Source organism: Daucus carota, chromosome 4, assembly GCF_001625215.2.
Source record: "Daucus carota subsp. sativus chromosome 4, DH1 v3.0, whole genome shotgun sequence".
In the NCBI taxonomy this organism is placed as follows: Eukaryota; Viridiplantae; Streptophyta; class Magnoliopsida; order Apiales; family Apiaceae; genus Daucus; species Daucus carota.
The window spans coordinates 1,009,330-1,023,547 of NC_030384.2; the positions used below are offsets into that span (position 1 = coordinate 1,009,330).

Below are 14,218 nucleotides of genomic sequence, written 5' to 3' on the forward strand. Positions count from 1 at the left end.
GGCGATCCTGATAACCCCGTTCCCCCTTTTACGCAAGAAATCATGGGTGCAAGAATATCCTGAAAATTCAAGCTCCCAACCATTAAAGCTTACGATGGCACGGGTGATCCCGCTAATCATGTTCGGGCCTTCATGAACGCTCTGTTGCTCCAACCCGTCACTGAAGCAATCAAGTGCCGCACTTTTCCTCAAACCTTGAGTGGGATGGCGCAACATTGGTATAGTCGCCCTCCCCCTAATTCTATCTCTTGTTTTGCTGACTTGAGCAGGGCTTTCATAGGGCAATTTGTTGGAAGCAAAACGCATGTTAAGAGCTCTGCCTCTCTAATGAATTTGCATCAAGGTAAGAATGAATCACTCCGGGAATATATGAATCGTTTTACCAAAGAAGCCTTGAAGGTCCCGGACCTAGATCAGAAGGTAGCCATGATTGCACTCCAGCAAGGTACCACTGATGACAACTTTCGCCAGTCTCTAGCCAAGAGGGCCCCCGATAATATGAACGACTTGCAAGAAAGAGCCGGGAAGTACATTAAGGCGGAAGAAAGCCTAAGGAAATCCCAGAGTAACCAAGGGCTGAACACCAATTTTAAGAAACGTGGAAACGATGTCGAGTATAACGCTGAGAACAAATATGCCAAAAAGGATGATGATGAGAAGTCGCCTGCTAAAAAGAAGGTAGGACCAAGGTTCACAGAATATGCTAGGCTCAACGCCCCAAGAAGTCAGATCCTAATGGAGATCGAAAAGGATGAGAGTGTTCGATGGCCGAAGCCCATAAGGACCGACCTAGAGAAACGAAACAAAGATTTGTATTGTCGATTCCACAAAGACACGGGGCATAAGACCGATGATTGTCGACAACTGAAGGACGAAATCGAATTCTTGATCCGAAGAGGCAAGTTGTCTAAATTTACCAAGGATGGAGACAAGAATTATCGGGACAATGACAGTCGTGGAAGAGACAATGATGATAAGAGAACTCAGCCTCGAGGGCCTGTGATTAACGTAATCTCCGGAGGGCCTACGGCTGCAGGCACTTCGAGTAATTCAAGAAAAGCTTATGCAAGAGAAGTGATGAATATAGTTGGAGAACCCCCGAAACGGGCAAAAATTGACTATACAATGGCATTCGATAATATTGACCTTGAGAAGGTGAAATTCCCCCATGATGACCCCTTAGTAATCACTCCAGTCATTGGAAACTCGTCTGTAAAGAGAGTGCTGGTTGATAATGGAGCCTCGGTGGATATCTTGTTCTATGATGCCTATGAAAAGATGGGATACTCCGATACTCAACTAACACCCTCGGATATGCCTATATATGGCTTCAATAATGTGGAAACCAAGATTGAAGGCATGATCCAACTTCCTGTAACCATGGGTACCGAACCTAGACAAGCCACGTGTATGGTAAATTTCCTGGTCGTTAAAGCCTCATCAACCTATAATGCCATCCTTGGGAGGACTGGAATATATGCTTTTAAGGCAATCCCGTCCACTTATCACATGAAGATTAAATTCCCGACTTGGAATGGAATTGGAGAAGAACTGGGAGACCAGAAAATGGCCCGAAGTTGTTATATTGGAGCATTAAGATCCGGAGGAGCTGGGGGGGGGGCAAGTGCTACCCATAGAATATCTCGATGTTCGGGAAGAAGAAGAAAGAAGAGGCAAGCCTGCCGAAGATTTGGTTCCAGTCCCATTGTATACTGAGGAATCCGAAAAGGTCACTTATGTTGGAGCATTACTCCAGGAAGACTTGAAGCAAGAGCTTGTGAGGTTCTTGAGGACCAATCGCGATGTTTTTTCTTGGACAGCGGCTGACATGCCAGGTATTGATCCTTTATTCATGACTCACAAGTTGAATGTGAATCCTGATAGGAAACCGATTAAGCAAAAGAAGAGGAATTTCGCTCCCGAAAGGCAGGAAGCCATTAAATAGGAGGTAGATAAGTTGTTGGAAGCCGGGTTTATTGAGGAAATTCAATTTCCAGAATGGTTAGCTAACCCTGTCATGGTCAAGAAGGCAAATGGAAAGTGGAGGATGTGTGTAGACTTCACCGATCTGAATGATGCTTGCCCTAAGGATTGTTTCCCTCTTCCAAGGATAGACACGCTGATAGACGCCACTGCTGGCTGTTCGGTGAAATCTACACGCAAGCGCACGTGATCACAAGTAATATATTAAGTTCGTTCCCACAGAGACTGGTGAATTAAGAATACGCACCTATGCAACAATGTATGATCAATTATCACTGCTAAGACAAATAACAAGGATGGTTCTTTTATACTAATAACTAAAATTACTAATCAAATTCAGAATAGGAAAACACATGGGATTCTAACTTCATTATCGAATTCATCTAGAATTGAAATTACTGATTAACATGCGACTGTTGATCCTAATCAGACAACACGAAAGTAATACATGCCAACTCTCGTTGCACACGTATCATACCAATCAAAATCCGCAATTAAGACAGAAATCTCATGGACACCAACAAAGCTCAGACCCTATATCTCTATAGCGGTAGTGTAAGCAGAGAGGTTTAATAGCAGGTCGTCTATCGTGATTACACAGGGTGATAAAAATAGTTCAAGTCTATCACAAATTATGCTTCATTCACATAATCCTATGTTTACATGGCATAGTTCTAAATTCAATCATCCACTCTCGCTTCAGAAAGAATTAACAAACAACTTAGAAGTTAGCTACGCTTCTAAGAAGAATAAGCACGGCTCATGCAAAGAAATCAACGTACGTCACAAAATCAAGTAATTAATATTCGTTACTAGACTACATCGATAAATCTATTAGAATCCCATGAAGGCGGTTAGTTCATAATCGAACTAATCGACATCATGGGTTCTAATGAAAACATAATAGATAAAGACAAGAATTAATCGGAATAAAAATGCTTGTATTAATAATAATAAGGATCACACGTTACAGATTTGATGTTCACGATCTTGCTCGAAACTGTCACTTCCTCGCAAAGAACGATCCAATACAACTGATAATGTGCTTCGATAAAAATTAACTATGATATTGTTCTCTCCTAAAACTACTTCTACGAGGCTAGGGTTTTACACATGAGAATTTAAAATAAATTGACCAAGTCAACCGGGCCTCGACCGCTGCTAAAATCCGTCAGAAAAGCTGTAAAAATCGGCCCGGAACACTTCTGCTGGGCGCGGCCGCGCTAAACTAGCGCAGGCGCGCTAGTTGGCTTTAATGTAGCGCGGGCGCGCTAGAAGTTAGCGCGGGGGCGCTACTTTCTGACTTTGGACTAGCGCGGGCGCGCTAAGAGTTAGCGCGGGGGCGCTACTTTCTGCCACTGGCAGCCTGTTTCTTCGTTTCTCGCTCGTTCTCGCGTGCATGTCCTTCCTCGCTTCTAGTACCACTTCCGTAGGTGATCACGGTTGCATTTAGCATATGCAACAAGCCCTTTAAACCCCTAGATAGCTCTAGTGGACGAGTGTGCTCTCGTGAGGGTTTGTAGAAGATGTACCCACAAAATCCCAAGTCTTGATGAATCCACGATTCTCTATTCTTGCAAATAATGCACCAAAATCAACCTAAAATGATAGAAAATCACTTCATCACCTCAACTCGTGACCTGCACAGAAAAACAATAAAAACACATCAAAAGACACTAAACACTTAAGTACAACCAACCAATTTAAGTGGAAATGAAGGCCTATAAGTGTGTATAAATACCACTTATCACACCCCCAAACTTAAACTGATGCTTGTCCTCAAGCGTCAACGACACTATACAATAATACAATGCAATGCATGAATGCAACTACGTGATGAATGAGTGAACTATGAAGTAATTGCCTTGCCAATTATAATACCTCAGATTGTGCTAATGTTCTCGAATTTCATCTCTCTCGCTACCAAGTCAATTACTCTTCTATTTACAAGTGTGGAGTGCCCGTGTGTGCAAGCATGCTCTTTTATTGAGACAAGACAAAAACTACTACTCCCACAGAATCCCAATCAAGAATCGTAAAAGTTTAAAACTAACACCCCGTCACTCAAGTCCAACTAAATCCAAGGTCCCAAAGAATGTCCACACCCTTCTATTTTATTCACTATATATATATTTTTTTTCTTTTTCCTTTTCTTTTTATTGGTGATTAATTGCTCGGTCTAGGGTCAGAGCGCTTCGCAGTGTAAATGCGTTACGAACACCATAAGACTTCACACACCAATTATTCACTTTATTCTAGTGGTTTATTTAACTGTGCCATGGTTGAGATCCCTAAAGATTTATGCACTAGTACCCATGTAGCGAGCGTTGGGTGAACAATCCCAAACCACGAAGGGCTTTAGGTTGTTAGGCACAAAGTCCCCTCAGACTTAATTACTCGAGTACTAATGAGCTCAACCTAGTTAATTCTACCACTTATTTTTTTAGTGAATTTATTTACTACTCTTTTTTTTTCTTTGTTTTTTTTTTAGAAAGGCATATCTACCCCTCAGTTCCCCCAAACTTAAGATTTACAGACCTAAGCTGAAGGATGCTCAATTGAATCCTAGAATTCATGGAATTTCGTCTAAATCCTATCTCAAGAACATATGTGAATTACAATTTCCAACACAAGCAATTTCCAAGTACTAACCTAGCATTGCAATTGAAACTACTAATCAAGAACTACGCACATAACTCATCATAGGCAATTAACTTGGCTTAACTTCATAATTCATGCACATGCTCGTGATACTAACTACTACAATTACCACTAAACATGTAAAATAAAGAAAATATGGGAAAAATAGAAAGAAAACGTGAGAAATAATCAAAGCAAAATAAAAATAAATAATAAAAAAAACGTGAACTACATGAACTAACTAACACGTGCAAATAATAAAAAAAACTATCTAATAATATGCTCTTCCTTAGATTACCACCCCCAAACTTAAAATATTCAATGTCCCCATTGAAAGTGATAAAAAGGCTAGAGCGCCCACATACCTACTCGGAGTCCGAGTCCTCCCCCTCCTCTGCTGGAGGTGAATCAGGTGGAGGATACTGCATCCCTGCTCCGAATACTGGCCACTGAACTGTGACCCCCTGTGCCTGGAAAGCACTACCTAGAGCCTGTGTCAAGTCATAAGCAAACCTCTGGTGTATGTCATGCATGGTGTCCATCCGTCTCGCTAGGCGGCGATACTGAACATCTCCCATCGGTTCGGAGCTCCTCTCCGTCTGTGAAGTACCAGCTCCAGAAGCTCTAGGCTGCTCCCTCCTCACAAATGCTGGACGTCCCCCTGGCACCTCATCATATATGTACCCGAGGCCTCGAGGGTGGGGAACTCCTCCATCCCACTCCGTCATCCGACTGATCGCCGAATGATCAATAGGTGTCCCTGGCAACTGTAATTGCTCGTTGGATGGCCAACGAACACCGCTCGATCGACAGAGCTTTGTAACAATTGTGCCATATGGAATGGCACCAGTGGTTCCTCCCCGTAAGAACCTCAGAATCCCCTGATGAATAACATGTCCCAGATCAATATACTTGCCCGAGACAATCCCAAAGAGCAGAATAGCTCTCTCCACTGTCACCTCATGCCCATGTGAAGATGGCATGATGTTCGCACAGATGAAGGCGTTCCACGCCTTCGCATACCGGTTCAGAGCGGCTGCAGGAAAAGAAACATGTGCCGGCAAAGGAGGTGCAGTCATCTTCCAATGCGTGTCCGGTACACACATGTCATACACCAACCTCTCAAAATCAATCGGATCGTCATCAAACCGGCGTTTGGCACGCCCAATCCTCTCAACCACCCAATCTTCTTCATTACGGCGCTTGGCACGCCCCCCAATAACTTTACGGATCGCCTCCGCACTATAATCAACTCGGATTCCCCGCACAACCGTGAATCCATCACGATTCTCCTTGGCATTAGCATAAAACTCCCGAATAATAGCCAAGGGAACCGCCTCCGGAGCCTCGCAAAAAGACTCCCAACCCCGCTCTTGAACCATGTTCAAAAGCTCACCATCCTCCGCCGTGGGTAAGAATCCCCTCTCCTTAACTAACGACTTATTCATAAGCCGTTGAAACTCGGTTCGTGCTCCATCGGAAGTGAACTCAACCTCACCCATCGAGGAAGAATCGCTAGATGTAGGGGCTTGGGTGCTTGTTCCTTGTGATCTTCGGGCTCTTTTGGGTGCCATTGGTAGAGATTTAGAGTTGCAAGAGATTTGTGTGTAATGGGTTTGAGAGATTGGATGAAGGTTGTGTGTATGGATGTGTATATATAATTAGGGTTTAAAGAATTATAATGGGATTTGGAGATGGGTTTTGTGTTTATATAAGGATTGGAGAGCTGAGTTAGGGTTTAATAAGATGTATTTCGGGCTAGGCATGCAAAATTAGGATTGTGGGCTTTTAAAAACGAAAAGAAAATATTTTTGGGAGAAAAATCGCCAGCCTCTGCAGTCAGTAGCGCGGCCGCGCTAAGTATAGCGCGGGCGCGCCGTGCAACTTAGCGCGGGCGCGCTGACACTAGCGCGGGCGCGCTAGTGTCTGACACCGGAGGCTGAATTTTTCGATTTTTTGTGTTTTTGAGGTTTACAATGGTACAATGTGGTTCCAATGCGTGGGTTGCCTCCCACGAAGCGCTTGTTTAACGTCGTTAGCTCGACGTGAAGTCCAGAATTAATCCGATTCCGATGAAGTATCCTGTGGAGGATACCTCGTTCCATAACCAAACGAATCCCAAGTAACATTGACGTCTAGTGCCAAGAACGCTTCAGCAAGAGAGTCTGTTAGTATATCAGCAAAGCGACCAATTCGTTCCTCCAACACGTCAATACGCCTGATTATTCTTCGGTACTGTGCTTCATTCAGTGTTGAAACAGCAGGTGTTTGAATTACGGCTTGGTTACTTGCATTGGCCGAGAGTAGAGGACAAGTGTCTCCACATGCATTAAAGTTTGAGTCTGAGTGAGCTCTAATTCTGTGCCAATTATTCATCTGATTTTCCTGAGTGACTTCGACCGCTTCATCCTCCTCCGATTCTTCCTCTTTTGAAATCTTCCACTTTAGATCTTTGTGCTCAGCAGCGGCTAGGTTCTCTATCAGTTCGTAAGCATCATCGAAGCTTTTGTTCCACAAACTTCCTCCAGCTGCCACGTCTAACTCTGCTCTACATTGACTGTTAAGACCCCTGTAGAAGTAATTAATTGCCATTCCCGGAGGCATGTCATCTTCCTTGAGATTTTCGAGAATCTTCTTGAATCGGTCCCAAGCTAGGCAAAGATATTCTCCCGAGAATTGAGAGAATTTACCTTCAGTGTTTTTGATAGCTGATACCTTGATTAGAGGATAAAACCTTGTACAGAATATTTTCTCCAACTTGTTCCAGCTATTAGTAGTGCTTGCCGAGAGAGAGATAAACCACGATCGTGCTACATCACGTAGCGTGAATGGAAAGAGTCTCAGCTTCACTAGATCTTTAGGTCCCATATTGAAATCCAATGCAGTAATGAATTTCTCGAAATTCTTTAGATGTAGGTTTGGGTCCTCAAGAACAGAACCCCCAAATTGAATGGTATCTTGCAGCTTGAGAATGATTGATGGTTTGATGCGAATGCCACTGGCTGATATTGCTGGTTCAATTGTGTCAGCCTGATTATCATTGATGTTCAAACGAGAAAATTCACGTGACGCCTCACCAACTGCTGTCCTAGCATAATCCATTGTTTCAGAATCAGAAGAAAAAGATGAATCCATTGCTTCTTACGGGTTCGAAAACTCGTTAGTATAAACGCGATCAAAGTACCTGAAATAAAGAAAAGAAGAAAAGTGAGAAGATAATAGAATCCTAGTCAGTGAATTTTAATGCACACTGATGATAAGTACATAAACTAATTAATTAACATCGAGTCCCCGGCAGCGGCGCCAAAAACTTGTTCGGTGAAATCTACACGCAAGCGCACGTGATCACAAGTAATATATTAAGTTCGTTCCCACAGAGACTGGTGAATTAAGAATACGCACCTATGCAACAATGTATGATCAATTATCACTGCTAAGACAATTAACAAGGATGGTTCTTTTATACTAATAACTAAAATTACTAATCAAATTCAGAATAGGAAAACACATGGGATTCTAACTTCATTATCGAATTCATCTAGAATTGAAATTACTGATTAACATGCGACTGTTGATCCTAATCAGACAACACGAAAGTAATACATGCCAACTCTCGTTGCACACGTATCATACCAATCAAAATCCGCAATTAAGACAGAAATCTCATGGACACCAACAAAGCTCAGACCCTATATCTCTATAGCGGTAGTGTAAGCAGAGAGGTTTAATAGCAGGTCGTCTATCGTGATTACACAGGGTGATAAAAATAGTTCAAGTCTATCACAAATTATGCTTCATTCACATAATCCTATGTTTACATGGCATAGTTCTAAATTCAATCATCCACTCTCGCTTCAGAAAGAATTAACAAACAACTTAGAAGTTAGCTACGCTTCTAAGAAGAATAAGCACGGCTCATGCAAAGAAATCAACGTACGTCACAAAATCAAGTAATTAATATTCGTTACTAGACTACATCGATAAATCTATTAGAATCCCATGAAGGCGGTTAGTTCATAATCGAACTAATCGACATCATGGGTTCTAATGAAAACATAATAGATAAAGACAAGAATTAATCGGAATAAAAATGCTTGTATTAATAATAATAAGGATCACACGTTACAGATTTGATGTTCACGATCTTGCTCGAAACTGTCACTTCCTCGCAAAGAACGATCCAATACAACTGATAATGTGCTTCGATAAAAATTAACTATGATATTGTTCTCTCCTAAAACTACTTCTACGAGGCTAGGGTTTTACACATGAGAATTTAAAATAAATTGACCAAGTCAACCGGGCCTCGACCGCTGCTAAAATCCGTCAGAAAAGCTGTAAAAATCGGCCCGGAACACTTCTGCTGGGCGCGGCCGCGCTAAACTAGCGCAGGCGCGCTAGTTGGCTTTAATGTAGCGCGGGCGCGCTAGAAGTTAGCGCGGGGGCGCTACTTTCTGACTTTGGACTAGCGCGGGCGCGCTAAGAGTTAGCGCGGGGGCGCTACTTTCTGCCACTGGCAGCCTGTTTCTTCGTTTCTCGCTCGTTCTCGCGTGCATGTCCTTCCTCGCTTCTAGTACCACTTCCGTAGGTGATCACGGTTGCATTTAGCATATGCAACAAGCCCTTTAAACCCCTAGATAGCTCTAGTGGACGAGTGTGCTCTCGTGAGGGTTTGTAGAAGATGTACCCACAAAATCCCAAGTCTTGATGAATCCACGATTCTCTATTCTTGCAAATAATGCACCAAAATCAACCTAAAATGATAGAAAATCACTTCATCACCTCAACTCGTGACCTGCACAGAAAAACAATAAAAACACATCAAAAGACACTAAACACTTAAGTACAACCAACCAATTTAAGTGGAAATGAAGGCCTATAAGTGTGTATAAATACCACTTATCACTGGCCATGAGATGTTAAGCTTCATGGACGGATTCAGTGGATATAATCAGATCCGGATGGACAAAGACGACGTCCCTAAGGTATCATTCATTACTGACTTTGGTGTATTCTGTTATTTGGTTATGGCATTTGGGCTTAAGAATGCAGGAGCCACATACCAACGCCTGGCAAACAAGATGTTCAAGCATCTGATAGGTAAAACTATGGAAGTATACGTCGATGAGATGCTAGTGAAAAGCTTGAATAAAGCGGATCACCTAGAGCATTTGAAAGAAGCTTTTGAGGTCCTGAGGACGCATAAGATGATGTTGAACCCAGCCAAGTGTGCCTTTGGGGTTGGTTCCGGGAAATTCCTTGGTCTAATGGTCTCCAAACGTGGTATTGAGGCCAACCCTGACAAAATAAAAGCTATCCTCGACATGGAACCGCCCAAAAGTATAAGGGATGTACAAAAGTTAACAGGTAGGATCGCAAGCCCTGGGAAGATTTGTATCCAAGTCAGGAGACAAATGCTTACCTTTCTTCAAAGCTTTGAAGAAGGTTAAGAATTTCGAGTGGACAGAAGAGAGCCAAGTAGCTTTTGAGGAACTAAAGAAGTACATGGCAGAGCCACCTCTCCTATCGAAACCCATTGATGGAGAGACCTTGTATGTATACCTGGCTGTTTCAGAACAAGCACTGAGTGCTGTATTAGTTCGAGAGGAGTTGAAAGTTCAAAAACCGGTGTACTACGTGAGCAAGGTTTTGCATGGGGCAGAGCTCAATTACTCCGTGATCGAAAAATTTGCTTTGGCCATGATTACGGCCTGAAGGAAGCTAAGACCCTATTTTCAATCTCATAAAATAGAAGTCTTGTCATACATAGCCCGAAGGCTAGTGGAAGATTAATCAAGTGGGCAATTGAGCTCGGGGAGTTCGATATCCGATACAAACCGCGAACAGCGATTAAGGCTCAAACTTTAGCTGACTTCCTCGTTGAATGTACCATTAACAACGGGGAAGTCGGGGGGCAAGAGGAAAAGATTGAGGACAAGGTTGAAAACAAGGGTGAAGTACCCAAGCAACCTAAAGAATATTGGTTACTATTTTTTGACGGGGCTTCAAAAACAAAAGGTAGTGGTGCAGGACTTGTGCTCCAAAGCCCCGATGGCTTTACTGTGGAATACGCCATTAAGCTGGACTTCCCAACTACTAACAACGAAGCCGAATATGAGGCTTTGATAGATGGGCTTGGATTAGCCAGGACCCTGAGGGTAAGGAACTTGAAGGTCTGTGGTGACTCGAAGCTGGTGGTTTTCCAAGTGAATGGTGAGTTTGAAGCTCGGGAAGACACAATGCTTAGATATCTGAGGATTGTAAAGACTCAAATGGCATTGTTCGAAGAATGTATTGTAGAATATTTGCCAAGAGAGGAGAACACTAAGGCTGATGCCTTGTCCCAATTTGCATCCTCTGATGATGAGGTATGCTCGGGAAGTGTTTATTATCAGGTTATGAGAACCCCAAGCATCGATGCAAAATTGGTTGCTCCGATTGATACGGGAGCCACCTGGATGGATGAAATCAAATTGTACCTTGAAAATGGCCATCTACCAACCAATGCTGATGAAACACGAAAGTTGCAGGTAAGGGCCCTTAAGTACGTGCTCATTGAGGGGATCTTATATCGGAAGTCGTTTGTCATCCCCTACTTGAGGTGCCTAAGGCCTGATGAGGCACGAGAGGCTCTTAGGGAAGTTCATGAAGGGGTGTGTGGCCAACATCTTGGAGGAAGGGCATTGGCTCACAAAGTCACCCGTCTAGGATTTTATTGGCCTGACATGCTAAAGCATGCCCAAGAATATGTGAAGAGGTGCGATCGATGTCAAAGGTTCGCGCCAATAGTGCGACAGCCCCCCTGAGATGTTGACATCTATCAATACTCCTATCCCTTTTGCCATGTGGGGAATGGATATCCTTGGACCGTTTCCACTTGCTAGTGCACAAAGGAAGTTCCTATTGGTAGCAATTGATTACTTTACCAAGTGGATTGAGGCCAAACCACTGGCCAAGATAACCACCAAACAGGTTGCTCAGTTTGTATGGGAAAATATTATCTGCAGGTATGGAATACCACGAATCATGGTGACAGACAATGGGACCCAGTTCAACAATGCTGAGTTTAAGAGTTATTCTGAAGATTATTCAATTGAACTGCGCTTCACCTCGATTGCTCATCCTCAAGCTAACGGACAAGCTGAGGTGGCTAATAGGATAATCCTTGATGGACTGAAAAAGAGGGTTGAGAAGGCCCACGGGTCATGGGCCGAGGAACTGCTTCCAATACTTTGGGCGTATCGAACAACTTGTAAAGTCTCTACCGGAACAACCCCATTCCAGTTAGCTTATGGAGCTGAGGCAGTCGTACCCCTAGAAATCACACATACTTCCTTAAGGGTCCAGCAATATGAGCCGGAAGCCAATGAGGAAGGCATGAGACTTGCACTCGACATGATTGATGAAATCCGTGATGAAGCTCATGCTAAGATTGTGGAAAACCAGAAGCGAGCTTCCTACTATTACAACCTACGAGTTAAAGAACGATACTTTCGAGAAGGAGATCTAGTACTTAGAAAGGTTGAAGCCTCTGGGGTGGGCCCCAAGGGCAAGATGGCTCCTAACTGGGAAGGCCCATATCAAATTAAGGCTGTTACGGGCCATGGCTCATACAAGCTTCAGACCCTTGAAGGAATTGAAGTCCCAAGAAGTTGGCACGCGACCAACTTGAAGATATATTATGTTTGATACATATCCTATGATAGTAGATATTAATAGTTATCACAAGAATAAGGTCATTTCGACCACTGCCATGTAGCTGAATTCAAGAATAGTTTATCTCTTTTACTATGATATTAATGAAAGTCCCGAGGATTTTTAGCCTTGTTTTTGTTAAAGTGTTATGAACTTATTTATGTTTACCTTCGAATAAAACATCCTGAAAATGGATAAAGGCTTGAAGCTGAGAAAAGATACTAAGTAAATTCCAAGCCCAAATATGTCGGTTAAAAGTCAACCGACCCTGATGGGCTATCACAATCACTAAAAAATGATTACGAGAATCCAAGCTGTAAGCCCAACCTAATCATTGGAAGACGATTTGGAGTTTTGAAATTCTAAGTGAGAATTACTTTGAATTAATCCCGATTCATGAAAGTTAAAGTTCCGGTGACTATTTCGAGATTTGAATTAACAAATCTTACGAGAGTTAATCTAAAATATTCTAAGTAAAGAATATTAAATGCACGATATGCAAAATATGAAACAAAAGTAACTTAAATAAATAAGTTAAAACCCCGAAGGGTATAAATATCCGAATAAGTTAAATAAATACAAGGATAAGCCACGCAGGGCTGAAATAGGCCTAGTCTAGGGGAGCCCGTCATCGAAAGCCTCCTCGTCCTGTTCCTTCCCCTGGAGTTGGGCCGCGTCTTGGGCCTCCTCAAGAGGAGTCTCATCCTGGGCTTCAACGTCTTGAGCTTTTTCCCCGAGATTCGCCCCAGTCTCATCGCTCTTCGACCTCGAGTTCCTCGGTCGGAATTTCCCCATCTTGGGAGTCAACTGGGTGCGAGTCCCCAAGATTCTCGACCTCCGTGGGAGAGGAAATTTCTTTCCCTTGAAGGTCTGGAACTGGGAATCGTTCCAGGGTAACTCCCTCAATTTGGGAACCGAGCTCCTCGATAATCTTAACCCGACAAGACTTGAACGTCTTAGGGAAGCTTGCATCGTACTCCGCCATCAGGAGATCCTCGTACTCCTGGGATTTCTTGAAATCTTCAACGGCCTCCGCTCTGACCCGCGCCAACTCCGCCTCCAGGGTGCGGACTTTCTCCTGCTCCGCCACGAGCTCCGCCTCGACCTTCCTAAATTGCTCAAAGTTGGCGGCCGAGGTTTCGAAGTAACGATCACGGTCGCGTTCCGCAATCGCCTTCTCCGCCCTCACCGCCTTCAAATTATGCACGGCGGCTTGAAGGTAGGTGTTCATCTGCACAAAATAAACGAAGAATTACTAAGTCAGAAAACACCTAAGTAAAAAAGGGGGTGAAAAATATTTCCAAGTACGGAAAGGAAAAATCATCAAATATCGGAAAAAGGGTATTTGGGCCTTACCGTGGCAACCGCTTGGGCCCCGAACATCTCGATCTGTAGATCGTCGGAGGACTCGACCACGTGAGCCCGGTCGCGCGGAGTCACGACGTTCTTAGACCGCTCAGCGGCGGCCCGGGCATCGCCCACGATAGTATCCTTATTCAAAAGGCCCCATTGGACCACGTAAGGACTTGGGTCCTCATCCACAGCTTTGGGTCTTGGAGCCAAAAAAGCTGGGACTTTCTCCATGACTTCTTGGGCCCCGCTCTTCCTGGGCCTCTTGACCCGTTGGACTTCGGCCGGCACCACTTTTTCAGCGGCCTGCTCCCTCTTCGCAAAAATGGTGTTTAATCTATCCAAGGCTGCAAACATAAAATTATGAAATGGTTAGAACACATGGTAAATAGATAAGGCCCAAAAGAAGTAAAGGTAAAAGTAAAGTACCCTCTGGGCCCAAATCGCTAAGCCCGTGTTCCTGGAGCGAGGCTTCAGAAACGAGAACGGAGCAGTGGTGGAGGCAATCCCCGGTTAAAATTTTTATTGCAGCTTCTTCCTCCACCCCCAA

At 43.6% G+C, this 14,218-nt stretch overlaps 2 protein-coding genes across 2 annotated transcripts; both read left to right on the top strand.

The window, feature by feature from the left end:
• Positions 1-204: 204 nt before the first annotated feature.
• On the top strand, positions 205-1,945 carry LOC135152045 (uncharacterized). Its single transcript, XM_064091498.1, has 2 exons — positions 205-1,576; positions 1,662-1,945. Exons 1-2 carry the CDS (start codon positions 205-207, stop codon positions 1,943-1,945), a joined length of 1,656 nt encoding a protein of 551 aa, XP_063947568.1.
• Positions 1,946-9,551: 7,606 nt separating this feature from the next.
• Positions 9,552-12,312, top strand: LOC108203383 (uncharacterized). Its single transcript, XM_064091499.1, has 4 exons — positions 9,552-9,990; positions 10,058-10,253; positions 10,394-11,380; positions 11,631-12,312. Exons 1-4 carry the CDS (start codon positions 9,552-9,554, stop codon positions 12,310-12,312), a joined length of 2,304 nt encoding a protein of 767 aa, XP_063947569.1.
• The last annotated feature ends 1,906 nt before the right edge of the window (positions 12,313-14,218 follow it).

Coding starts and splice junctions, on each gene's coding strand:
- LOC135152045 (XM_064091498.1), top strand. CDS start 205: ATGGCGCAACATTGGTATAGTCGCCCTCCCCCTAATTCTATCTCTTGT. Junction 1,577..1,661: donor AGACCAGAAAATGGCCCGAA/GTTGTTATATTG, acceptor TTCGGGAAGAAG/AAGAAAGAAGAGGCAAGCCT.
- LOC108203383 (XM_064091499.1), top strand. CDS start 9,552: ATGGACGGATTCAGTGGATATAATCAGATCCGGATGGACAAAGACGAC. Junction 10,254..10,393: donor TTGAAAGTTCAAAAACCGGT/GTACTACGTGAG, acceptor TGTCATACATAG/CCCGAAGGCTAGTGGAAGAT. Junction 11,381..11,630: donor GCCCAAGAATATGTGAAGAG/GTGCGATCGATG, acceptor TATTATCTGCAG/GTATGGAATACCACGAATCA.